Source organism: Paramisgurnus dabryanus, chromosome 20 (genome assembly GCF_030506205.2).
Source record: "Paramisgurnus dabryanus chromosome 20, PD_genome_1.1, whole genome shotgun sequence".
NCBI lineage: Eukaryota > Metazoa > Chordata > Actinopteri > Cypriniformes > Cobitidae > Paramisgurnus > Paramisgurnus dabryanus.
The window spans coordinates 22,952,635-22,974,897 of NC_133356.1; the positions used below are offsets into that span (position 1 = coordinate 22,952,635).

Sequence of the window (22,263 nt, forward strand, 5' to 3'; positions counted from 1 at the left end):
TTATATGTATTTACAGACATTCATCTCCTTATGGGCTGTAAAGGAGGTCACCTCCTCAGGCACAGACGCCTCCATCCTCTCCGGTAAATTTCACAAAAGTTACAACGTTATAAGTGACAATTTCAATGAGAAAAGTATTAAATCTCTGATGGTTTTATTTACAGCCAAATAAAGCAGACACTGTGGAGAAGATGGAGGTCGACTGTTGTTCTGTTTCTTAGTAAGTCTTGTTTTGTTTGAACATTTATTAATCAACAGTGATGTTTTAGTGCTTGAATGTTTGCTGACGCTGTTCTCACAGTACTTTTATATGTTTTTGTAGACATTCATCTATCAGTCTGCCAATCCAGCAAAGCGTCTCCATCCGCCTCTCCTTCTCAGCGTCCCTCTGGAAAACGTCCCCTTCCTTGTACTTTACAGGTAGATTGATATCAGAGCCCTGAACAGTTTAAAAATCTATTTAAATTAAAAAAGTTATGTAATGTCTTTTACATAACACCCCCCCATCCCCATGTGCAGCAACCAAATAAAGAGACACTATTTTTTTATTAAACATAAAATAGTGCACAAAACAACAATTACAAAGATTGTTTGTGACATATTCATTATGTTTATTTTTAGTGATTTATTTTTATGTTCAAGCTTACTGTATGCCTAATAAGACAAAGACCCGAGTTGCGTTGAAATCACTGGGAAAGAAACTTAGAAGGTTAAATACATTTTGCAGATACCCACTATCTTAAAGATCAGAAGGTTCTAGAAAGGTTCTAAAAAAACATCAGTGCCCTTTGTTTTGCCTCAAAATGCATACAAGTAATGTTTTAAGTAAGGCATGTTTGTTAAAACTAGCTAAGGCCTAGTCCTTGTTTAAGATAATCCCTGTTTGGAAACCGCCCCATAAATGGGTCTAACTCAGTATTGACAATTGTGATTGGTATGAAACAAAAATTTCAGGGAATTAAAATCACAGCATTGCTTAAAAAAAGAGCAGCATACAATATGAGTTTCATTTTTTATAATTTGGGGCCAGTTGTTCAAAAAGTTGAATCTGAATCAAAATGATCCAGATTTGGAAATCCCATGTTTTTCTATCCAGGATCAGGTAAACCATCTCACTGGTGTTCTGGTTTTTCAAAGCAAAATTGGATTGGATCACCCTGATCCAAATACACACTTTTTCAGATTAGCAAATCTGGATTAAATGGGATCACATGTCAATGTGACTATTAGTTATGTAAAAAACAGCAGGTAGTTTGGTTAATATGGGGTCACTAAGTGTTTTTACTTGAAAAGACAATAAAACAAAACAACTTTCCCTTACTTTTCATTTTAAATTAACATTTAGTCTGTTCTTCTGGTCCTCAAAAAAAAAAAAAAAAAAAAATAACGAATATAGATTATAGACAAACATGAATGAATTTTAGGTCATAAAGAGGCTTAATGTCCGGTTGTTTACATTTGTAGAAATGCTGGTTGTTAAAACTTTTGACTGTTTGGTTTCTGATGGTTCCGATGGTCTGATTTAATGAATATACTGTACAGTGCCAAATGACAGTTAAAGGTTACTTTTGTTCAAATTAAATTTTGGTTTGCTATTGTCTGCTGTATGGAATTTTTCTTACTTAATTGACTGGAAGGTTTAATATAGCCCAGTGTTATACTTTGAATACTTTATCATTAAACTGAACAAAATTTCAACAAAATTTATACATTTATAAATATTACATAATATAAATGTTATATTGTAAACTAACTGTAGGTTTCTATGTTTTAGTAACATTTTATTAGAAGTTTTATTACATTTTTGTTCCTGAAATCCACCCTTCTGATGGGATCAGAATAATCCTACTTTTTGGGATCAAACAAATCCCAATCTTACTAAAATGTTTTGACCAACACAAAGTGACGATCTGAGCCAGATCAAAACCTAGATTAGATTTTGTGATCCACTCCAAATTCAGAATAATTTTTTTTTGTTTTGAACAACCCATTTTGATCTAATCCGATAGCCGAAATCCAAATGGATTACTTTTGAACAACTGGCCCTTGACGTCAATGTTGAAACTGTAACAACCGTTTTAACTTTGAGGTTTTACTATATTAATATGTAAATAAGTATTATTTATTTAATAGTAGCCTATAATAAATAATGTAAAGAACTTTCTGTAAAAATATAACCTTGACTGAGTAAGGTCACATCAACGATTGAAATTAAACTTTGCTTCTCATAATTTCAATTAGATTATGAGACCTTAGCCTGGACTTTACACACAGGGTCACACATGTCCCTTACAATTATGCAGACAATGTTATGTTACTTATTTTGTGTATGTATAATAACTGCTAATGTCGGAACAGAAAGCACTTTTAAGATAAATTTAAGAAAAACATTTTTATTTTTTTCACACAAACATTTCAACCATAACATTATACATTTATGTACATAATAATTGGTTCTTAAACGTGTGTATCTATCACTGAAGCACAGTTCGTTTGACCACACGTCCTTCTTTATCAATTGCAAAATTGTAGTTTTTCGGGTTGTCTAGAGCCTCCTCAATCCGCTGATCTAGATTGTCCAATGTGATGAAGTTCTTTGCCTCTTCCTAAAATACAGACAAATGTGTGTTGTTTAAGATTTAAATCAGGATGAGAGACAACGTGAACACAAATTCTCAAGTTTAAAATCTACTACACAGCACATAAAACAGCATTTACACATGAATAAAACATATTTCTACTGTTGTGTATGTATATTTTTAGTGTTGTGCATCTGTTTCATATACCAAGTATAGAGGGTAAAAGCAATGACTGTTCATAATTAAAAACAGGATTTGCATAGATTACAAAATTACTAATTCAAATATTAAACTATACAATGAATTTTGCAAATAATCTAACAGTTGTCAATTGTAGTCTTTCATTTTCTATCATTGCAAAGAACAAATACTCAGATTCACCTGTAGTTGTAAAATTTCTCGTTCTTTCTCTTTAATGTAGTTCTCCAGCTCTTGCTGGCGTATGACGGCTTCTTCCCTCCATCTCATTTCCTTATCCTCAGTCTCCTTCTGCACACGCTGCTCTCTACAAGACCAGATAATGCACATTCACAATGATTAAATAGCAGCAAAACATCATGCACACAATGCATAGTAAGCAAATATGAATAACTCACCGTAACTTTCTCAGTCTGAGGTTTTCTGCATCATTCCAAGCCATTAGTGCACGATGCTCTTCAGCCTCCTGTTTGGCTCTCTCCTCTGCTAAGGACCCAACCTCTTCTTCAAATCTCTTCCTCAACATCTCCTCTTTAAACTCCAGCCTATACACAAAAATGGTCCATTGTGTAAACATGCAACACATTTTGACTGTATATTAACTTGGTGAGATATGCATGACTGATGCATTAGTAAACCGAGTGTGCCACTGTAATGACCTTGATCAGAAAAACAAACCTGTGTGCTCGAAGACGTAACTTAACGTGGTTATCTTTAATAGTTTATCATATATATAACTAAACTCTATATTATGCCAATGACCCACAGGCTACTGATGACCTGACATTGTAATCAGTTGAGCAGTATGCTGTAACAAGTGTGCAGATGTCATAGTTACCGCAGTGCTCTCGTGATCAGATTGTACTCGGTATAACGCTCCTTCAGTACGACCATTTCCACTGGATCCACAGGAGGGGGAGTCTTGATCCGTCCCATTTTTGACTTCGCTTTCGGGTCTGTGCGAGACTTTCTTCCCCGAACTGTTTCGACCAAAACAGCGCGAGGTGCGAGAAGATGAATGACAGGGGTTTGGCTCCTTGATATGACCCGCAACATGTTTCAGCCTGTGTATAGTAACGATTAATAATACTCGATCAGTGGTATAACGTTACAAAGATCACGCAGCTAATGTCTAATCTGAGGAAATAAAATATAAGTATTTGAATAAAGCATGGCTATATAACACTGAGCATCTACTGTCAGGTCGCCATGTTCTTGAACTTTAGCCACGGAAGATGTTTCGCTTCCTCGAGGGCTGAAGTGAACGCAAACTGCTCACTACTGCCACTCGCGGTGGACAAGTGTAAATGCAAATTTGCAGCGATTCCTTTAGCAGACGGTTTTTCCAAAGCGACTTGGAAATGAGAGAAATGTAAAATTTTTGTCAAGGAGCTAACAATTTTTTACTATGTAGAAAGGTAAGATTGACTCTGAAGAGCAGATGGAGAGACAGCAAGCTCAAATCGCGGCAGTGGCAGCTAGTAGTGGCACTTCCGGCATCAGTAGTGGCACTTCCGGCATCTGGCTCATTTTGAGGCATCTAGTAGTGGCACTTGAGGCATCTGACTTATTTTGTTTGTGGCACCTCCGGCATCTTAAGGCAGCTAATCGTGGCACTTCCGTCATCGGACTCATTTTGAGGCAGCTAGTGGTGGCACCGTGACTTTTTGAGGCAGCTGACAGTTTTTGTGTCATTTAGGGGTGGCACTTCAGCGTCATATATTTGTACCAGCTGTTTTACGCGGTCTTTGTGCTGTCGTGCTGGCTGTCAGTCGGCCATTTCGAGATGCCTCGGGAACTATGGGGAACTAGGTGCCACAACTCTTGGCACTATGGCATTTCGCTGGCGTACATTTAATTCACGCGAGGTGCGTGTGTGTGTGTTGTCATGAATGTGCGCGCACGCTGGCTGACAGTCGTTTTTAGGTGTTTAGTCGTGGTGTAGTGGTGTCTGGAGAAGTGGGTATACTCTAAATTTATGCCCCCAGTAGAAGTGGGTATACCCCATGCCATCAAATAAAGAGGTGGGTATACTCCGTATACCTGCGTATACCCTGCACTACACCACTGTTTATAGGTGCGGGTATTTCGAGATGCCACGGTTACTCTTGAGATGCCACCACTCTGCGCACCGGAATAGAAATGATATAATTCTAGTTTTCTTACTTTGTTCATCTTATTATTTTAGCGGGCAGACTGAGAAGCACGTGGCTAAAATGTTTCTAATTTATTTAAACAGTATTTTAAAACTAGGAAATCCCCTCTTTTACCAATTATTACAGTATTGCAATTCTCTTGTCTACCGGTAGGTGCCCCCAAGCACAAACGGGAAACGCCGGGGCCAAGACCTTATCAAGTTCTGATATAAGGTTTCTCAAATAAAAAATACCATACTGTTATTACTTGTCTTTGACCACACAGGGTGGAGATTCACATGTACCCCAGGGCCAGCAGTGCAGCACTGTACATTAACACCTGTGATTTAGTGTGAATAAATGTTCAAAATAAATTTTGAATGACTCTTTTTAGTTATTGTGAATGTAAAACTTTTTAAAAAATAAGTAAAAGAAAAACATCACAGTTTGTTTATCAGACCAAACAACCAAGATATGTTTCATATCCACAATTGATTTGTTGCAAAAAGAGCATTGTGTACTAATGCTTGGTATTTGTCACTTTATGTACTGTAAGTGAAACATTCTCATTCTCCTCACCACCACGATGTGCAGGTTTGTGTCATATGAATTAACAGAATATATAAAATATTAAAATAATGTAACAAAACTATATGTAATTATACCGGCACAGAATCATATAACAATTAGTTATTACAGTGACATTCCTGTTATTTTCGAATTTCTTGTTACCTAGGCTACTCATTGTGCACTGTTTTCCTCGTTCATACTGTTTATTGAGCAACTGTACGATTTATAAAATTTTCTATTTTGTGATTGTATGTATTTTACTGCATATAGAGTATACATTATATATTTTATTGTCTTGATTTAATTAATTGTAATCTATTGTAGGGGTGTGCAGCGGAGTCAGTATTTGTATTTGTATCTGTAACAATCACCTTTAAGCGTTTATTGTGTCTTTCAGCACAGTTACATATGTGACCCATTCTGTCTAAATGAGTGGGATGTTTTCAGAAAAAATAAGTAGCCTACATTAATCCCTCGTTTAGCGATTCAAATACTTAAACATCTTTTAATTAAACATACGTTTTCTGAGAGTGAAATTATTAATACTAAGATGCGTGTCATGTCTGACATCTTGGTTTCGGTTTAAAAACATGTCGGAATTTGAAAATAAAATGCAGGACTTGCTTGACGTTTAAAGAGTTATTAAGAGAGATAAGTTTTAAGTTAAAAAGTTATTAAGATCGACAAGACTCGCGTTGACTGACAGATCCGAAACGCAACACACAGACACGCAAGTAGGCCTACCTGCACTGACAGAATAGTTCAAAAACAAATTCTTTTGACAAGAATTTACGAAAGCATAATAAGCATTACTACAAACTTGCTGAACTCATTATTAACGATGTCCATAGCCATTTGCGCGAACAGAACGAATTGTTTAAAAAAACTTCCTTATTAATTTTCATCTAAATTAATAAATAATCAGATATTCGTTAAAAATTTCAAATAACAGTATGCTCTATTATTTTAAAGTCAGTTTTGACTTAGTTTCAAAACAAGCAAAATTATTTTAAACAATAAGGTAATTAGAAAGATTTAATTCAAATGTTTCAGTTGTTATTTACTTACTTTATTTTTTATGTTAATTGCAATTCATGTCATAATCTTCAGTTTAAATTTTGCTTTTAAAATGTTACATTTTCATATTTTTATCTATTTACTTATTTATTGTATATTCACCTAGATTGACAATGAAGCTTGCTTTAACTAAAAGATCATCTGTGACCGAAGTCACGGAGACACGGAGTTATTAACGAATATTTTATTATCAGAGTGCAGCTTTTTATCAAGGTTTTCTGGTCTTGTGTAATTAAATAAAATAAAATAAAAACTAAAAGGCTCATTTTTTACAGTTGGGTTAAAAGAAGTTTGATATTAGCAGCGTTTTAAAACTAATTCCAAAACAGCTCGTTTCTAAGGGACACGCAGAAAATGTCATTCATGTCATTTTATAGATTGCACTCATTCACTTCACACACATATTATACATGCTTTAAGGGGTGTATAATTTAGCGCTGTTCCAGTAAACACGTGATTATGTCTGGCCGAATATTTTTTCTGTTATTCGGATGAATTCGTTATTCGTTTTAAAGCCATTATCCGTGCCCTTCCGAATAACGTATTCGGCTTCGGGCACATCCCTAATCTATTGTTTCTTATGCCGTTTTTCTTGGGCACAAAATGAACAAAATAGAATTTCCATTGTAACAAAAATTATGAATTAAAATATTTAAATGATGTGTAAAAACCAAATTCAAATAGAAGGGTTAAACTAAAACTGAAAATGATTTCATAATTATTCCGTATTATTTAGTTCTAATCTGCAGAACAAAAAAAGATATTTAAAAATAAAATTGACAACCAACAACTTGCAGAGGGCACAATAAGTAAAAGCATAGGCGGTGTTTCTCGTTTGTGCTTGGGGGCACCTACCGGTAGACAAGAGAAATGCAATACTGTAAGATTAGTAAAAGATGGGGGCTTCCTGGTTTTAAAATACTGTTTAAATAAATTATAAATATTTTAGCCACGTGTTTCTCAGTCTGCCCGCTAAAATAATAAGATAAGATGAACAAAGTGAGAAAACTAGAATTCTATTATTTCTATTCCGGGGGGCAGAGTGGTGGCATCTCAAGAGTAACCGTGGCATCTCGAAATGCCCGCACCTATAAACGACTGTCAGCCAGCGTGCGCGCACAATCATGACAACACACTCACACATGGCCGTCTGACAGCCAGTACGCAAACATTATGACAGCACAAAAACCGCGTAAACAGCTGGTACAAATATACGAGGCGGTGCTACCCCTAAATGACACAAAAACTGTCAGCTGCCTCAAAAAGTCACGGTGCCACCACTAGCTGCCTCAAGATGAGTCCGATGCCGGAAGTGCCACGATTAGCTGCCTTAAGATGCCGGAGGTGCCACAAACAAGATAAGTCAGATGCCTCAAGTGCCACTACTAGATGCCTCAAAATGAGCCAGATGCCGGAAGTGCCACCACTAGCTGCCACTGCCGCGCGGAAGTGCCACTACTAGATGCCTCAAAATGAGCCAGATGCCGGAAGTGCCACTACTAATGCCGGAAGTGCCAGTACTAGCTGCCACTGCCGCGATTTGAGCTTGGCCCTACTGAGCAGATGAGTGCCAACTTAAGTACTCTGTTTCACTCACTGCAATAGATACTGAAAGGTTGTTATTATATAGCAGACCTGTGAATACTATTTTTGTTAGTGCATATATTCCTAAACTTAATTTAAAGGGGTCATATTATGAATTTTTTTTAAGATGTAAAATAAATCTTTGGTGTCCCCAAACTGTGTATGTGAAGTTTTAACTCAAAATACTCCACAGACAATTTATTATAACATGTTAAAATTGCAAATGTTTAGGCGTGAGCAAAAGTGTGCCGTTTTTGGGTGATCGTTTAAAATGCAAATGCGCAGAATATATTCAAACACTGATCACAATGGTGGTGGTTTGTTGTAATTGAAACTCAATTGTGCTGTCAATTATTTTTTTCTCTTTCTCTCTGCACTAAATGGCAGTGCTGTTGTTGGATATTGCAGATAAAGGGGTGGTATTATTGTAATTGGCCTTGGTACCTACCTCACAAAACCGGCGAAATCTGAACAACCTAATTTTTCACATGCTTGCAGAAAATGGCTTACCCAAACAAAGTTACTGTGTTGATATTTTTCACGTTTTCTAGATTGATAGAAGCACTGGGGACCCAATTACACCACTTAGACATTGAAAAAGTCTGATTTTCACATTATGACCCTTTAATCTTTGTTTATGAGAGCATCTTGTGTTTATATATAGAACCAAAAATATTTTGTATTCAATACAGTTAATGCATGGACATAAAAATAGTGCATAATCTTAAATATTTCTAATTCATCTTACATCATAATGTTTATTTGTTTAATACTTTTTAGAATCCTAAAACTTTTTTCCAGAGTTAGATTTTGAATCTTATATTTTTTATTAATGCAAATAAATGATCGAACACACACCAGACACATGTTTAAGCTATTATCATTGTATTTTCTTTATTCATTATTATGTATTTAGGTGCAACATATAGCACCAATGATGTCAGAGACTGCCATGATAGACAGACTCGGTTTCTTGTTCACTTTCCAAAAAACTGATAACTCGGCAACATAAAAATCTAGACAGCAGATAAGAACATGATATTTGTTTTCTACCACAAATCCACTCTAGTTTTAGAGCTTGTAGTTGTCTACTCCAGAATGTCATGCTTTATCACAACAAACACAGTGTAAAGGTTATGCCAAAATAATAGTAAATTTGTCAAACAAAACAAACAACGTGAGAAGCAGAAAACAGACACTAAGCAAATAAACAGCTTCTACATTAAAAGGAAATCGAAAATGCAAACAATAAATGAACAGCTGATGCATTTTCTACTGAAAAGCCGAGGAACTACAGATATCCTGTTGGCTGATTCTTGGCCTAAAGCTCAATTTACTGCCAAGCACCCAAAGCAAGATTAAATTTAACAATCCACCTCTACAAACAATTGGTTAAAAGTCTGCATACAGGGGATCACTGGCTAATCAGTTGATCAATGGGTGTTGGGATGCTAATATAAACAATTTATTGAGAATTAGCTAATGGAATGACTTGCAGTACAATAGATTACATACTGTTCTATAAATCAAACCATTGTGAATTTAAGAATCTGCCAACAGGACACTGAGCTCTGGCGGAGCGAGTGCTGCCTTCAACAGTCTCCATGTTTAAACTCTAGAGTGTATAGAAGAAGGGGGACATCTTTGTGTGAACCTCTTGTGTTACACAAGGGCGCGTTTGTCTTTAAAGCAATGATATGTATAGTTTTATGTTTGCGTCAGGGTTGGATTAAAATGCAAAGGGATGTGGATTTGGCACATAGGGATTTGTGTAATGGTCCCAGGTTAGTAGGATGGTTTTTGGGAAAACAAACCTAGTGTGGGTGAATATTAATATTTTGGGATCGTAGATGTAATGAACATAAATGGTTGGGTTTGGCACATGGATGTTCACAGTGTGATGAGAGGGTAATTTCGGGGTTCAGGAGGTGTGGAGGTTCCTCTGGGGCTATCTGCTGTTTAAGCCAGGCCTGGGATGGTGGAATAAGTCAATCGAATTTCTTCTCCCTCCAGAAGTTTCCTGTTGAGATCAAAGTAGATGCAAGTGCAAAACAAAAGAGAAAAGGTCAATGTCTATTTCTGGTACAAGTTTATCACACATTTTATTGAATCAATGTGTGACCAAATTACCTGTAAGCTGCAATCTCAACATCCAAAGCCATCTTCACATTAAGCAGATCTTGATACTCCCTCAAATAGCGTGACATTTCTTCTTTCGCATCAGAAATATCCCTCTCCAGGCCATTTATTTTCTCCTACAAGTTAAAAAAAACAAGTCAAACACACTGTTTTTATACCAGAGATACAAAGAAGCAGTCGTGACTCAGCACCCAAGGTGAGTCAGCATCAACCGTTTTCACAGATTCATTCGTAACTGCATTTTTGTTGTCACTTATCTTGTGAGACAGATTTATAGTCTCTCATCTAGTTTCTGTGCCAACGCAAGTCCATTCAGTTGAAACTTTGCATGCACTGCAGCAAAGCAAAAGATTGGGATTAAGTACCTTCACATTTGCCCATTAGCTGGGTTATTTTCAACCCAGCAATGGGTCAAATAGGGTAGAACCCAGCCGTTAGGTTAAATTAACCCAGAAAATATTTATAACTGACCCAACAATCGGTTAAAAAAATTAATTTTTGGTTGAAATAACTCAACATAAGTTAAATGACAACAAAACGGGGTGAGTTTGTCCCTTTTTACCCAGCATTTTTAAGAGTGTGTGATGCAGATGGCAGACACTTTCATCCAAAGTGACTTATTATTCATTCAGTCTACACTCTACCACAGTGTCAAACCCATAACCTTTGCATTGCCAACGCTCTACATTGGGATCAAACCCATGACCTGTGCGTTGCCAATGCACTACCAATTAAGTTACAGGAGAACCAAAGAGTGTACTTTTCTTGGTTATCATCACTATAGAATGCTTGTGACCATAGTGTTTATTTGAACTATACCTGGTAACTGGTAACTCCAATGGTCTGCGTCTCCTCTAGTTCACCTAGTTGTACATTCAATAAATCGATGGCGTTCCTCAGCGCTTCAACCTCAGCTGAACGAGACTGCAGCAGCCGTCGGTACTCAGCGGTCTCCTCACGCACCAAGCGCACAGCCTCCTCTTGCTTATCCGTCAGCTCCACCACGCTCGCCACCTTTCCCCGGTACCAGGCCTCAGCCGTCTGCATGTTATGTCCGGCCAGGTTCTCATACTGCGCTCGGATCTCTCTCAGAGCAGCCGACAGGTCCGGTCTACTTGTGTCCAGCTCCACGCTGAGGCTGGCGACCTGTAGCTGCACCCTCAACCCCTCCTGCTCCTCCGCAAACACTTGTTTCAGGAACATCAACTCCTGTGCCAGGGACACCACACTGGCCTCCGCATCACAGCTGTCCAGCGCAATCCTGCCTGCTTCCACCCTCAACCTCTGCAGGTCCTCCTCTGTCAGCCTACGCTGTTGCACCTCTTCCTCCCAGCGCTCGTGCAACTGTGCATGCTTCTCCCGCAACTGCTCCCTTTGCGCCTCCATGCACGCTTTATTCTGCACCTCCTGGTGCAGCTGCTCCCTGAGGCCCCTCACCTCCTGCAGGTAGAGCTGTTGAATGCGAGACGGTTGGTTTTGCTTGCGCCGCAGGGCTTCTAACTGCATAAGCAGGGCTCGGTTTTGATGCTCAAGGTGCCGTACTTTTTCGATGTAGGACGCAAAGCGGTTGTTTAGACCCACCAGCTGCTCTCTCTCTTGGCCTCGTAGCTCCAGCAGCTCTGCATTGACTACACTCACCTGACTAAGGTCGGTTTGCTCCCAGCGCTGCTGGGGCTGCGAGCGCCCCGACCAACCAGAGAAAGAAAGGGGTCCCCGGGAGAAGCGGTAGGTGGTGGGGGAGTCATCCCATCGTCGGGAGAATGAAGAAGAGATGAAAGGGTCGAAGCTCATGATGCAGGATTTTTTCGTTTGGGTTTCAAATGATGTCAATGTTAATTTGTTGGTTGGAGAAGTTATTCTCTTTAAGTCCCCCTTGTTCTGCACACCATCAGTGGAGATGAACCGGCACTGCACCAGTTCAGAAATACTGCAGAGCAGCCTGCTTTAATACAGGACACACATACACCCCCCCCCCCCCCCGCATACACTGCCTTTGCATTCACAGCCAATGAATGTGCTCAGCCGTGTCATGGTGCTGATGATTGGTTTTGTGTTTCTTGGTGGGAGGAGCATACAAGAGGAGGAAGGACAGATTAATGTATCTGTGTTAAGGTGACTCTCTGACTCTATGTTCAATTTGAAATGTTATTCAAATAGCTACATGAATTTATTTTTGAAATACAGTAATAAAATCCTTGCAATCATATTAATAATACAGAAATAATAACAGTAAACATTTTGGAGGTTGAAATGAATATACAAAATATAACTTTAATAAAAAAAATTGACATTTATGCATTTTGCAGATGCTTTTCTCCAAACAGACCAACATTTAATCTAAACATTTCTTTTATCAATATGTGTGTTCCCTGAGACTCGAAACCATGAATTTTGTGTTGCTGATGCAATGCTTTATCAATGTACAGGAGCATATATACATTTACAGGTCACTATATAGCCTCATACTACAATTTTGTTCATATTGTACATGTTGTCAAATGATCGTTTTGAAGATATTAAACCCGTGTGTCTAGTTCATGCTGTCTAAGGAATGGCAATGTTTCTGGTCGACGTCTTCTGGTTTCAGTAAGGGTATTTTCTCTGAGCCGGTCTGCCTCACCAGCACTTTCTCTCTGTGATGTTAAACAAACTGTTATCAGAATTTGCACAGCAGATGATAAAAATGTATGGAAACAATCTAATAATTTCTTCATTGAGCGGATTTTAAATTAAACAGGAAAGTTTGTTATTGTCTACAAAATATCCATCAACCTATGAAATTATACAAGATCATATACACTGGTAAAAATGGTCCCTAGCTGTGATCGTGGCTGTACCCTTTCAAAAAGTACACATTTGCACCTAAAAAGTACCAGTGGCGGGGTCCATGCATTTCACACCTAGGCCTTCAGTGGTGTCTTACCTGAATTAATCCATATCGTAATACCATCATTATGACCTCACGGCAATAGAAACACATCAAACGTTAAAATGCGAAGTAAAATAGAAATTAAAAAGAAATCGCATAAAAGTTTCTTGATAAAGCTTAAAAACTGTTTTGAAAAATCAAAGTATAACAAATTACTTCGCGTTAAGCTGGATGTGAGAATTTTTTCTGGTATGTTTGAAACTGCTTGGGGTCAATCCGATCAAATGATGTGAAAATGCTGACGTCATTGTAAGCCTGCTATATGGCCTCGGTGACACATTCGAAATCTGATTGGTTAATGCAAGGATTTCATTGCCATTTATATTAAGCTGAAGGTGCCTGCACTGTTCGTTCTGAAGGCCTAGGCACATTTCTTTGACCTTGGCAATACATGTCTTCAGTCGCTGGCTGAAATATGATTGGATAAATGATCTATCATAAACAAACACTTCTGGAAGCAACGCAACCAAAGGAAAAGCTATAAATTAAAGATAATAGACTTACGGCATTCATTTAAAGCACATTCATGGAAAATACAGTATATATTTAAATGTAAATCAGTGATTCAGATAGTGTTAAGTCCAGCAGAGAAGGCTTTACTGGCCCTCCAAGCAAGCAAGTTTGGCTAAAACAAGGCTAAATTTGGGCTGTTAGTGAAAGCCCAAAAATATACGTTTAAAACAAATGAAAGCAAACACCTGAACACCTGTTGACTTTGCTTACGTGTTGGAATATCATACATCTTCAAGTCATTTTGTCAAAAATGGCATGTAACCAAATTCAAGGTTATTTAGGGTAGAAGTGTTTACTCATAGCAAGACTAAATTGGGTTTATAGTTAGCCGTCATTTCAACATCTCGGTTTTTGCTTGCTGGGGACGACCCACCACTGAAGAATACATATTATATCTCAAACATACTCAATTGGTACCAAATGTATACATATCTGGACTAAATGGTATAGGATCTTTTTAAAGGGCACTGCCCCAGTTACAGCTTGGGGCCATTTAACTTTTTCTGACAGTGTAACATACCTGAGGTGTGCAATCTGCCACAGCGTCTCTTAGTACATTCAGCTCCTCCACTACACTAAAAGAAAATCAATGTATTGGCCAAGACATTAAAAAATATGAAGAATATAACTAAGCTAAAAAATGAATTTAAAGCAATCCAAAAACTGGTTGATTTCTGTATAAACCAATAATTTAAGATTTTTTAAAACACTAATAAACAGCTGTAAAAATTAATGTCCATCATAGGAAATACTGTTAGCTGGAAATGTTGAATATTTTGATATATTTGACTTATTGACTTTAACATGCATAAGGTAAAAAAATATATCTCTGAAGTGTGTAAACTTACTCTTTCCCTCGAACTTTCCCTTTAAATAATAAACAGAGAGATTAAAAGTGAATTCTACATCTACAGACAATAAGGTATAATACAGAACTGGAATATAACAACAATAACTCACAGTATGTATAAATCTGTAAGATCAGCCACACACCAGACATAATGCTTTCAAATGGCAGCACTACTACACGCAGGTCATGCATCGTTCTCTCACCCTTGTCTTGTAAACAAAAGATAAAAAAGTTAATGATAAAATAATGACTGTCTGAACACCTTATAGACCCTTTTTAGTTAATAAACATTGTGACTTTTTGTGGGTGGAGTTTAGGTGGAGGCAGAAAAACCGCTGACCGCAACAAAGCTCAGTTTTGTAAGCTTGTTTAACGTTTTACAATAAGATTGGAATTGTCAACATTAGCAACTGCATTAGCTTACATTTTTAACATTAGTAAAAATAAGAAATTTAGTTTTTTATTATTTATTTATCTTTGTTAATGCCAATGCAGTTATTCATGTTAGTTCATGGTGCACTAACCAATGTTAACAGTAACAACTTAATTTTTTTTATCTGACTATGTAAGTCACACTGTCCAGGACCGTGAATGTTTAGGCTACTTGAAGAAGTTTAACGTAACCAGACGGCCCATGCACGCTCACTCGATGGAGGGACATGTCAGGACTAAAAGGGTGAAATGAAATGAAAGCCAATTAAATACTATTTAAATGTTACACTTACAAACTTGTAGTATTAATTCTGTAGCAAGAGAAACTGAATTGACCACTGGAAGACCTGCTGCACCATACATGAATAAAACTGTGGACATTTTACCTAAGAAAAAACATATAGGGCTTTAAAGATAAATAAAATTAAAAAAAGAAAATTTTTAAAATAATTTATATTTTTTAGTTTATAACTGATGTTTTTAAGTTTAACTTTGAATGTTTTCAGATATAAAGTTTCTCATTTTCTGAATTTAATTTTGTTACCAAGAAATGTTATAGTGAATCGTTCAGGTGCAACTGCAGTTAAAATATGTTGTAGAACTGCGACAAAGACCCATCCAAAACGGTCTGTCAATGACAAATATTAATAGTCATTTTTAAATTGCTAGACCTCTGCTGAATAACAAGTGAATATAAATTAATGACACAGCATACAAACCAAAATAAACAGAGCTGCATTTTCTATAGAACGATAATGAATAGGGCAACAAAGTTTACCGACAATTCATATTACCTTACCTTTATTGTTTTCCAGAATCTTGATAAGATAATAAATAATAAATGCACTATGCAAGACCAGTGTACCAACCATAACATTTACCCAAATTAAATCTAAGACAATGAAGAGAGAGAAAACAGAAAACTTATTATCAATACAGCTATTATCTTACATTGACAAGTATTTAAATATAAAAAGCTCAGATAAAAGCCATCAGATAAAAAAGTGCATATGTTTTTTTATCAGGCTCTTATGACAAATTTGTTTATTAAAAATCACTTTTCAAAATCAAAGTCTTTCATTGCAAAACCCAACACTTTAAAAAAGTCTTCAGTCACTTCTATCTTTTCTGAATAAAGGCAAAAAAAATTTAGTCAATATCCTAATATATTAAAGGAACAGTATGTAAGAAATTTAGATCAATGAATCATAAAATGGCCCTTATATATACTAGATATTCAGAAATCATTTTCATTTCAAATACTTATATCACTGACAACAGTGGTCCGGACAGGATATTGTCATTTAAAAAGTGAAGTTGCAGCACTCAACTGATGTTTATGTTGTCATGTTGTGTATTGGCCACCAGTTGTGTGATTGCAGTACTAGTTTTGGCCACAATCCTACATACTGTTCCTTTAAATGAACCTCCTTTATCTGCGTATAAAAACTCTGTGGTGTACGCGCACAGTCGTTTATCCAGTTTGTTAGAGGACTTTGCTGAAAAATCGTTTAATGGTGTTTGCTATCAAAGTGGTATTTCTGAATGGCCTGAGACTGGAAATAAGCAGATTTGAGCCAATAGTATTTGATCATGAACGTATAAAATGTGCTGAAAGCATTCAGTAAATATCATAATATCATTTTTGACGAAGATGGTGTTTAGCGGCTTTTGCATCTGAGCTTTTTAATATATTTCTATTTAAAGATACAGGAGGTGAAAAAAATAATCCTATTTGATGTTTTCAATAATCATAATGTTTTCTAATCTAGTTTCTCATTTTCCGAGTTTAAAATTTTAATTAAAACTGTTTAAAATATAAATACATGTATTAATTTTGTGTAAATACATTCTATACTTACAACATCTCCATATAAGTTTATAAAGTTGCTTTTTGTGAAGCTTCGCACACGTGTACTGTCGAATTGCTGGAATTGGAAGAACTATGAAAGATATGGCAAAACTTATTCCCGCAAAAACATATGTTGCTGTAATCATAGCTGAAAATAAACACAAATATAGATTTGTATGATTTAATAGTTAATAAGGCTTCAGACAAATCTTGAAATACTAAAACAACAATTTCACTTACATTCATCCACACTTGATGATCTGTAGAAAAGGAGACGCATTTGGAAAATATTGCTTAACTGCATAAGAACATGTCCTGAAGATCCTATGTGAGCAATCATATTAATGTCAGCATGTAATCATTACACATTATCAGAACATGTGGGCTAGTGGTTAAAGACTAGACCAATAACCAAAAAGACTCTGGAAGAGATTATCTCAACCTTTAAAACATTATAACATTTCTTTTTTAAATGCTATAGAAATAACAATATGATAAATATAACCCTTCTCATAGAAACGTTTTAAATACTAGTAACTGGGCCTGCAACATTGAATTTATTATTGGCCCAAACAAAGCCTGATCCACAACTTGCATGCAAACCATTGCAACTGATCAATAAGCATGAATAAGCATTAGGCTACTATGTGAAATATAAAGTATAAGACATGTTGACATACCTATTATAAACAAAAGAGAAAAATGGACTTTAAAAAATTGTATGAAGCAAACATTGCTTAAAGTTTGAAGAAATGCTGGTATGGATGACACCAGAATAACACCAACACTCATAAGTACAACTTCAATCCACTGAGATGAGTTCCAAAGATCATGCAGAACAACTACAAAAGAAGGATAACACATTCTTACATACATCCAAAACGTAGGATAAAGTCAGAAGGAATCTGCCACTTATTTTGCGCACATTTTTTTCCAGAAACTTTGTAAATACTGTTTAACCAATCTGACATTTAACACACTGGGTGGGGAAATTTGAATGACATTATAAAAAATAATGATATAGTTAATATAGTGAAACTGGCTTACCTGAACAAAAGGCAGTGGCAATAAAAAAATAAGCAAAGGGAATACTTGTAAATTCAATCATTCTCTGGATGTAACCTGGAAAATCAACTGTATAAGCATCTGAATTAGCAACATTATTACTCTTTAAGTAAAGGTTCTTGAAAGGTTTTATGGTTCCATAAAGACATACAATCTTTCTGTTGCACAAAACAAAAGGTTTAAATGTAAGAAATAAATAGAACCTTTGACTAATAGGGTCTTTGGGCAACCAAAAATTGTGGCATCATTGCAAAAACTCCCATAGACATAATTTACACAAATTCACACAAAACTGCATTTGTGTCATTAGATTTGTTTACTTTTTGCTTCAAGTCCTTATAGGCTCAGAGATAAGCTTTTGTACCTGTAAGTGATTTAGATTTGGGTATTATTGTTAGGTTATCACACGCTGTAAAAATATATTTTAACTTAAATTTGTAAGTTGAATTAAGTTGAATTTACGAATTGACCCTTTGCTATGCCATGCCCGAAAACAGGCACAGGCCAATCGTGGTTTAGCAACCGTTACTAGGCGCTGGAGGTCTGTCAAGCTTTCGGGCGAGGAAAACATACGAAATCGTTGTGTGTATGGATTGTGTAAATCTGATACTCGGTCGGTACCCTAAAATATTGGACGGGGTGGTGGAATTTTTTCCCTTCCCAAAACCCAAGGGGAGAAATGCCAGATGTGAATCAAGCATTGTGGAAGGGTTCACTCACAACTAAATGTCGACAGGATTAACAAAAAAACCTACGTTTATGTTAGTTAGCTAGCTAGCTAAGCGCATTATTGCTTGGAAATAATGATGGTTCTTTGATCATAATGCATATATTTGAACGTAAAATAAGATGATTAAAGGCAAGACGGAGGCTGACGAACATACTTAAAAAAATATTTTAGCATTTTGTTAAGGGACGGCCTACCCCTGAGTACCCCAATCTGACCGCGGCTCTCCCAGGATTAGTTCTAAAAGCGGGAGGATGTTATCATTGCAAGGTGGTCAGGATAATGTCTTGTGTTTATTCCACAAAACTTATGGAAAAGATGTTTGATTATATTTATTAGATTATTTTCACAAATTTCACTTCCCCTGCTGTGCATGAACAAAGACGTTCCTTAATTTATGTGTTTCCCATTTAAATGGCTGCTGCTTGCGCTGGGACCTATAGGCTTTAAATTTTTTTTTATTATTTTCTAATCGGTTGCGTATTATGTTGTGGATATATCCCTTGAATGCATACTGCAGTCCTTTTTTATCTTGCTCTCTCAGATATTTCACCTTTTCGCCAAAAATGACTAATTATCTCCTTGGAAAAGTTTGACAACGATGCAAACAGACTTGCCAGGTGCAAAAGCTTGACAGGCATAGCATCAGTAACTAAGGAGGGTGGGCTCAGCGAATAGTCAATTCATTTAAACTTTCTCCAATATGGTGGTGATCTGAGGGTTTTGTCACAGACCTTGGAAATGTGTCTGTGAAAGCAAAATCCAGCCAAAAATACTGTGTGGTGAGCCTGACTTAATTTATTTAAACTTTACCCATATAATTTATAGCAACTCATCACTAGTCAATAAAGTTAAAATAAATGGTAAATGTAAGTGCAACAAGGAATTTTTACAGTGCAGAAACACTTATGCTGCACAGAACACCAAAAAAACTGTGAAAATAAAAATACACACCTGAAATGACGGTATTCCAGTTAAAATATGGGGCCATAAGAAGTAACAAAAATATCCTGGTCAGATTAATGGTTGCACACATCACTACCTCAACTAAAGACCCTAAGCAATGGAGAAAGAGATCAAAATTATCAAATACAAAAAAATAAAATGTTAGCAAATCATGCAAATATACAGTTTGGAATATTTACCCTCAATTACACCCCAAAGACAAAATGCAATAGATAAACAAATGTTGGGACAGAAAACTTGCAAGTAATGAATGTACATTGACCTTGCGCTAGTATCTGTGGAAGAACAAAAACATCATAAATAAAAAAACAAAGACTTTACACATTATAAAAAATTGTGTTAAATAGCACTAAAAGCTCATAATCATAGGGGAACCATTTTTAGCCCAACATAGTACATAGCATAAAGCATGACTATAGCACCACTTATGGTTCGGCACAAAATGATTCTACATGTTTAGCACTAAAAGGGTTCTTGATTATGAGCCAGTGAACCACTTTTAGTGGTATTTAGTACCATTTTTTCAAGTGTACCAATGGTGATGCATTGAATTATTGGATAAAAACCCATTTATTTATATTTGCTTGCTTTAAACTCTCAACAAGCACACAATGCTTGGCTTACCTTTTCTGCTTATATAGATTGTGACTGGAAAGCTTAGGACAAAAGTCAACAACAGGGAACTAAAGCAAAGCATCAATATTATCACGTGTAGAGTGGACATTCCTACATGAGATGGAAAAATTGCTTACAGATTATATTATATTATATATTGTAATGTAGATGTTTTCAATATGTAAATATAACAATTAGTGCTGGGCAAAGATTAATTGCATACAAAATAATTAGATTTTTTTGCATAATATATGTGTGTGTACTGTGTGTAATTATATATATTTAACCACACACATATACATATATTTCAGAATTTTTTTATTTATATATCAATTTTTATTTATATATTATATAGAATATATAAAATATAAATAAATATATATACACATGTAACTGTTTCTTAAATATGTACATGAATGTGTGTGTGTTTATATATACATAATAATTACACACAGTACATACTCATATATTATGCAAAAAAATCACATTTATTTTGTATGCGATTAATCACGATTAATCTTTGCCCAGCACAGCCTGAAATCATCTGTTCAGGTTACTTACCCAGCCGGCCTATTCTCACAGTGGCAGAGGTCACTGAATATTTTGTGTGAACTTCACACTTGTATTCTCCTTTATCAGAAGTCTGGACATTTTTTAGTTTAATTGAAAAGTTGCCTTTGGGAATTTCCTCTGTGAAGAACTCGACTCTTTCTCTGTAATGTATGTCAGATGACTCTGGGAATGGTGTCCCATTTTGGAAAAGCAACACGAGGACAGTGTCTGACATTTTATAAATCTTCTTCCATGAGACCTCCTCAAAGTGGTACGGGGAAATATGCGAATCAACCATGCAGTTCAGAACAACCTCCTCACCGACATATGCAAACACAACATTGTGGTCTCCTGTCACAACTACACGCTCTGTTAAATACAAAACAAAACAATTATCTGACCAGTAACTAAATACATGATGCTAAATGGTTCCATAAAGAACCTTTAACATCTAAAGAACCTTCAGTTCTTTGTAAGAGTGAACAGTTTTACAATGTTATATATCCAATAATTAAGTTAATCATTTCAAATTTAACAATAGTTATTGTTAATAATATATTCATTGCAATAACAATGGTTATGTGGTCCAAATTGACTGGCATTTAAAACCTAATTTTATCAAACATGCAAATTTGTTGAAATAATACTTAAAAGGATAAATACTTACCTACACGTTGAATTTGAGCAGAGATCTCTCCAACATCCTGGTGAGAATAAACTACACATTCGTAGATACCCGTGTCAGCAACTGTTATGTTTTCCAAAACAATTGAAAAGTTTCCTTTCGAGATCTGGTCAGACACAAAATGTACCCTGCCCCTGTAAGATTGGTATTGAGCCTCAGGTCTAACTTCTCCATTCTGAAATAGATGCACTAATATCTGTTCATCTGTCCTTTTCCATTCAACTTCCAGCTCATCCAGTGCTAATGGAGTTTCCACATAGCAGGGCAGTGTTAATGAACCCCCCAGTTGTGCAACCAGAGGATGAGAAGGCCCTTGTACCAAAACCCCTAAAAATAAAACATCAAACCACTGATTAAGCTAAAATCGGTAGTACAACAATTCGATAGGACAACAAATCCTGTAAGCACATACTGTACAGTAATGCAGACAACCATTAAACATGACAAGCATGGAGATTTTATTTTGTATGTATGTATGTATTTAGGGTTCATTACCTTTAGATGTAAGCAGAAGTGTTGCTGATATCACAACTCTGAACACATTCATTTCATCAGCTTCAGATTAGTAAAAACCCTCTACATTTACACGTAAAAATCAATAACCCAAGTAATGCCTGTTTTTTTACTTTCATTATCAGATTCAATATGGACTTTGACCAAACATGCACAGTATTCATTTCATTTGGCCCATAATAGTCACTCATTTATCTATACAGTCTTGGGGAATTACCTGCAAAGCCTAGAAGAATGACAGTATGAGTGCTACAGTATAAAAACGTATTATTTACTTGATTA

At 36.1% G+C, this 22,263-nt stretch overlaps 3 protein-coding genes across 6 annotated transcripts; all 3 read right to left on the minus strand.

Annotated features, from left to right (window-relative positions):
• Positions 1 to 2,373: 2,373 nt before the first annotated feature.
• On the minus strand, positions 2,374 to 4,023 carry mrps26 (mitochondrial ribosomal protein S26). Its single transcript, XM_065297119.2, has 4 exons — positions 3,616 to 4,023; positions 3,176 to 3,322; positions 2,961 to 3,084; positions 2,374 to 2,606 (listed from the first exon to the last, which is right to left on the minus strand). The coding sequence occupies exons 1-4, from the start codon at positions 3,831 to 3,833 to the stop codon at positions 2,475 to 2,477; spliced, it is 621 nt and encodes a 206-aa protein (XP_065153191.1). The 5' UTR covers positions 3,834 to 4,023; the 3' UTR covers positions 2,374 to 2,474.
• A 4,988-nt stretch (positions 4,024 to 9,011) lies between these two features.
• neff2 (neuronal intermediate filament family member 2) lies at positions 9,012 to 12,208 on the minus strand. The gene is made up of 3 exons (XM_065297120.1): positions 11,102 to 12,208; positions 10,274 to 10,398; positions 9,012 to 10,163 (listed from the first exon to the last, which is right to left on the minus strand). The coding sequence occupies exons 1-3, from the start codon at positions 12,071 to 12,073 to the stop codon at positions 10,103 to 10,105; spliced, it is 1,158 nt and encodes a 385-aa protein (XP_065153192.1). The 5' UTR covers positions 12,074 to 12,208; the 3' UTR covers positions 9,012 to 10,102.
• A 373-nt stretch (positions 12,209 to 12,581) lies between these two features.
• On the minus strand, positions 12,582 to 22,149 carry LOC135787265 (uncharacterized). Of its 4 annotated transcripts, none has more exons than XM_073812868.1 (17): positions 21,964 to 22,149; positions 21,451 to 21,795; positions 20,793 to 21,152; positions 20,241 to 20,342; positions 19,796 to 19,891; positions 19,605 to 19,706; positions 17,906 to 17,992; positions 17,539 to 17,700; positions 17,099 to 17,182; positions 16,869 to 16,949; positions 15,806 to 15,898; positions 15,551 to 15,634; positions 15,300 to 15,392; positions 14,685 to 14,783; positions 14,573 to 14,591; positions 14,245 to 14,299; positions 12,582 to 12,915 (listed from the first exon to the last, which is right to left on the minus strand). In XM_073812868.1, the coding sequence occupies exons 1-17, from the start codon at positions 22,013 to 22,015 to the stop codon at positions 12,799 to 12,801; spliced, it is 2,031 nt and encodes a 676-aa protein (XP_073668969.1). In that variant the 5' UTR covers positions 22,016 to 22,149; the 3' UTR covers positions 12,582 to 12,798. The 4 variants fall into 4 exon arrangements, 3 of the variants coding, with proteins under 3 accessions (XP_073668969.1, XP_073668968.1, XP_065153195.1); XM_073812867.1 differs by having other exon boundaries at positions 14,718 to 14,783; positions 16,869 to 17,006; XM_065297123.2 differs by having other exon boundaries at positions 16,869 to 17,006.
• Positions 22,150 to 22,263: the final 114 nt, after the last annotated feature.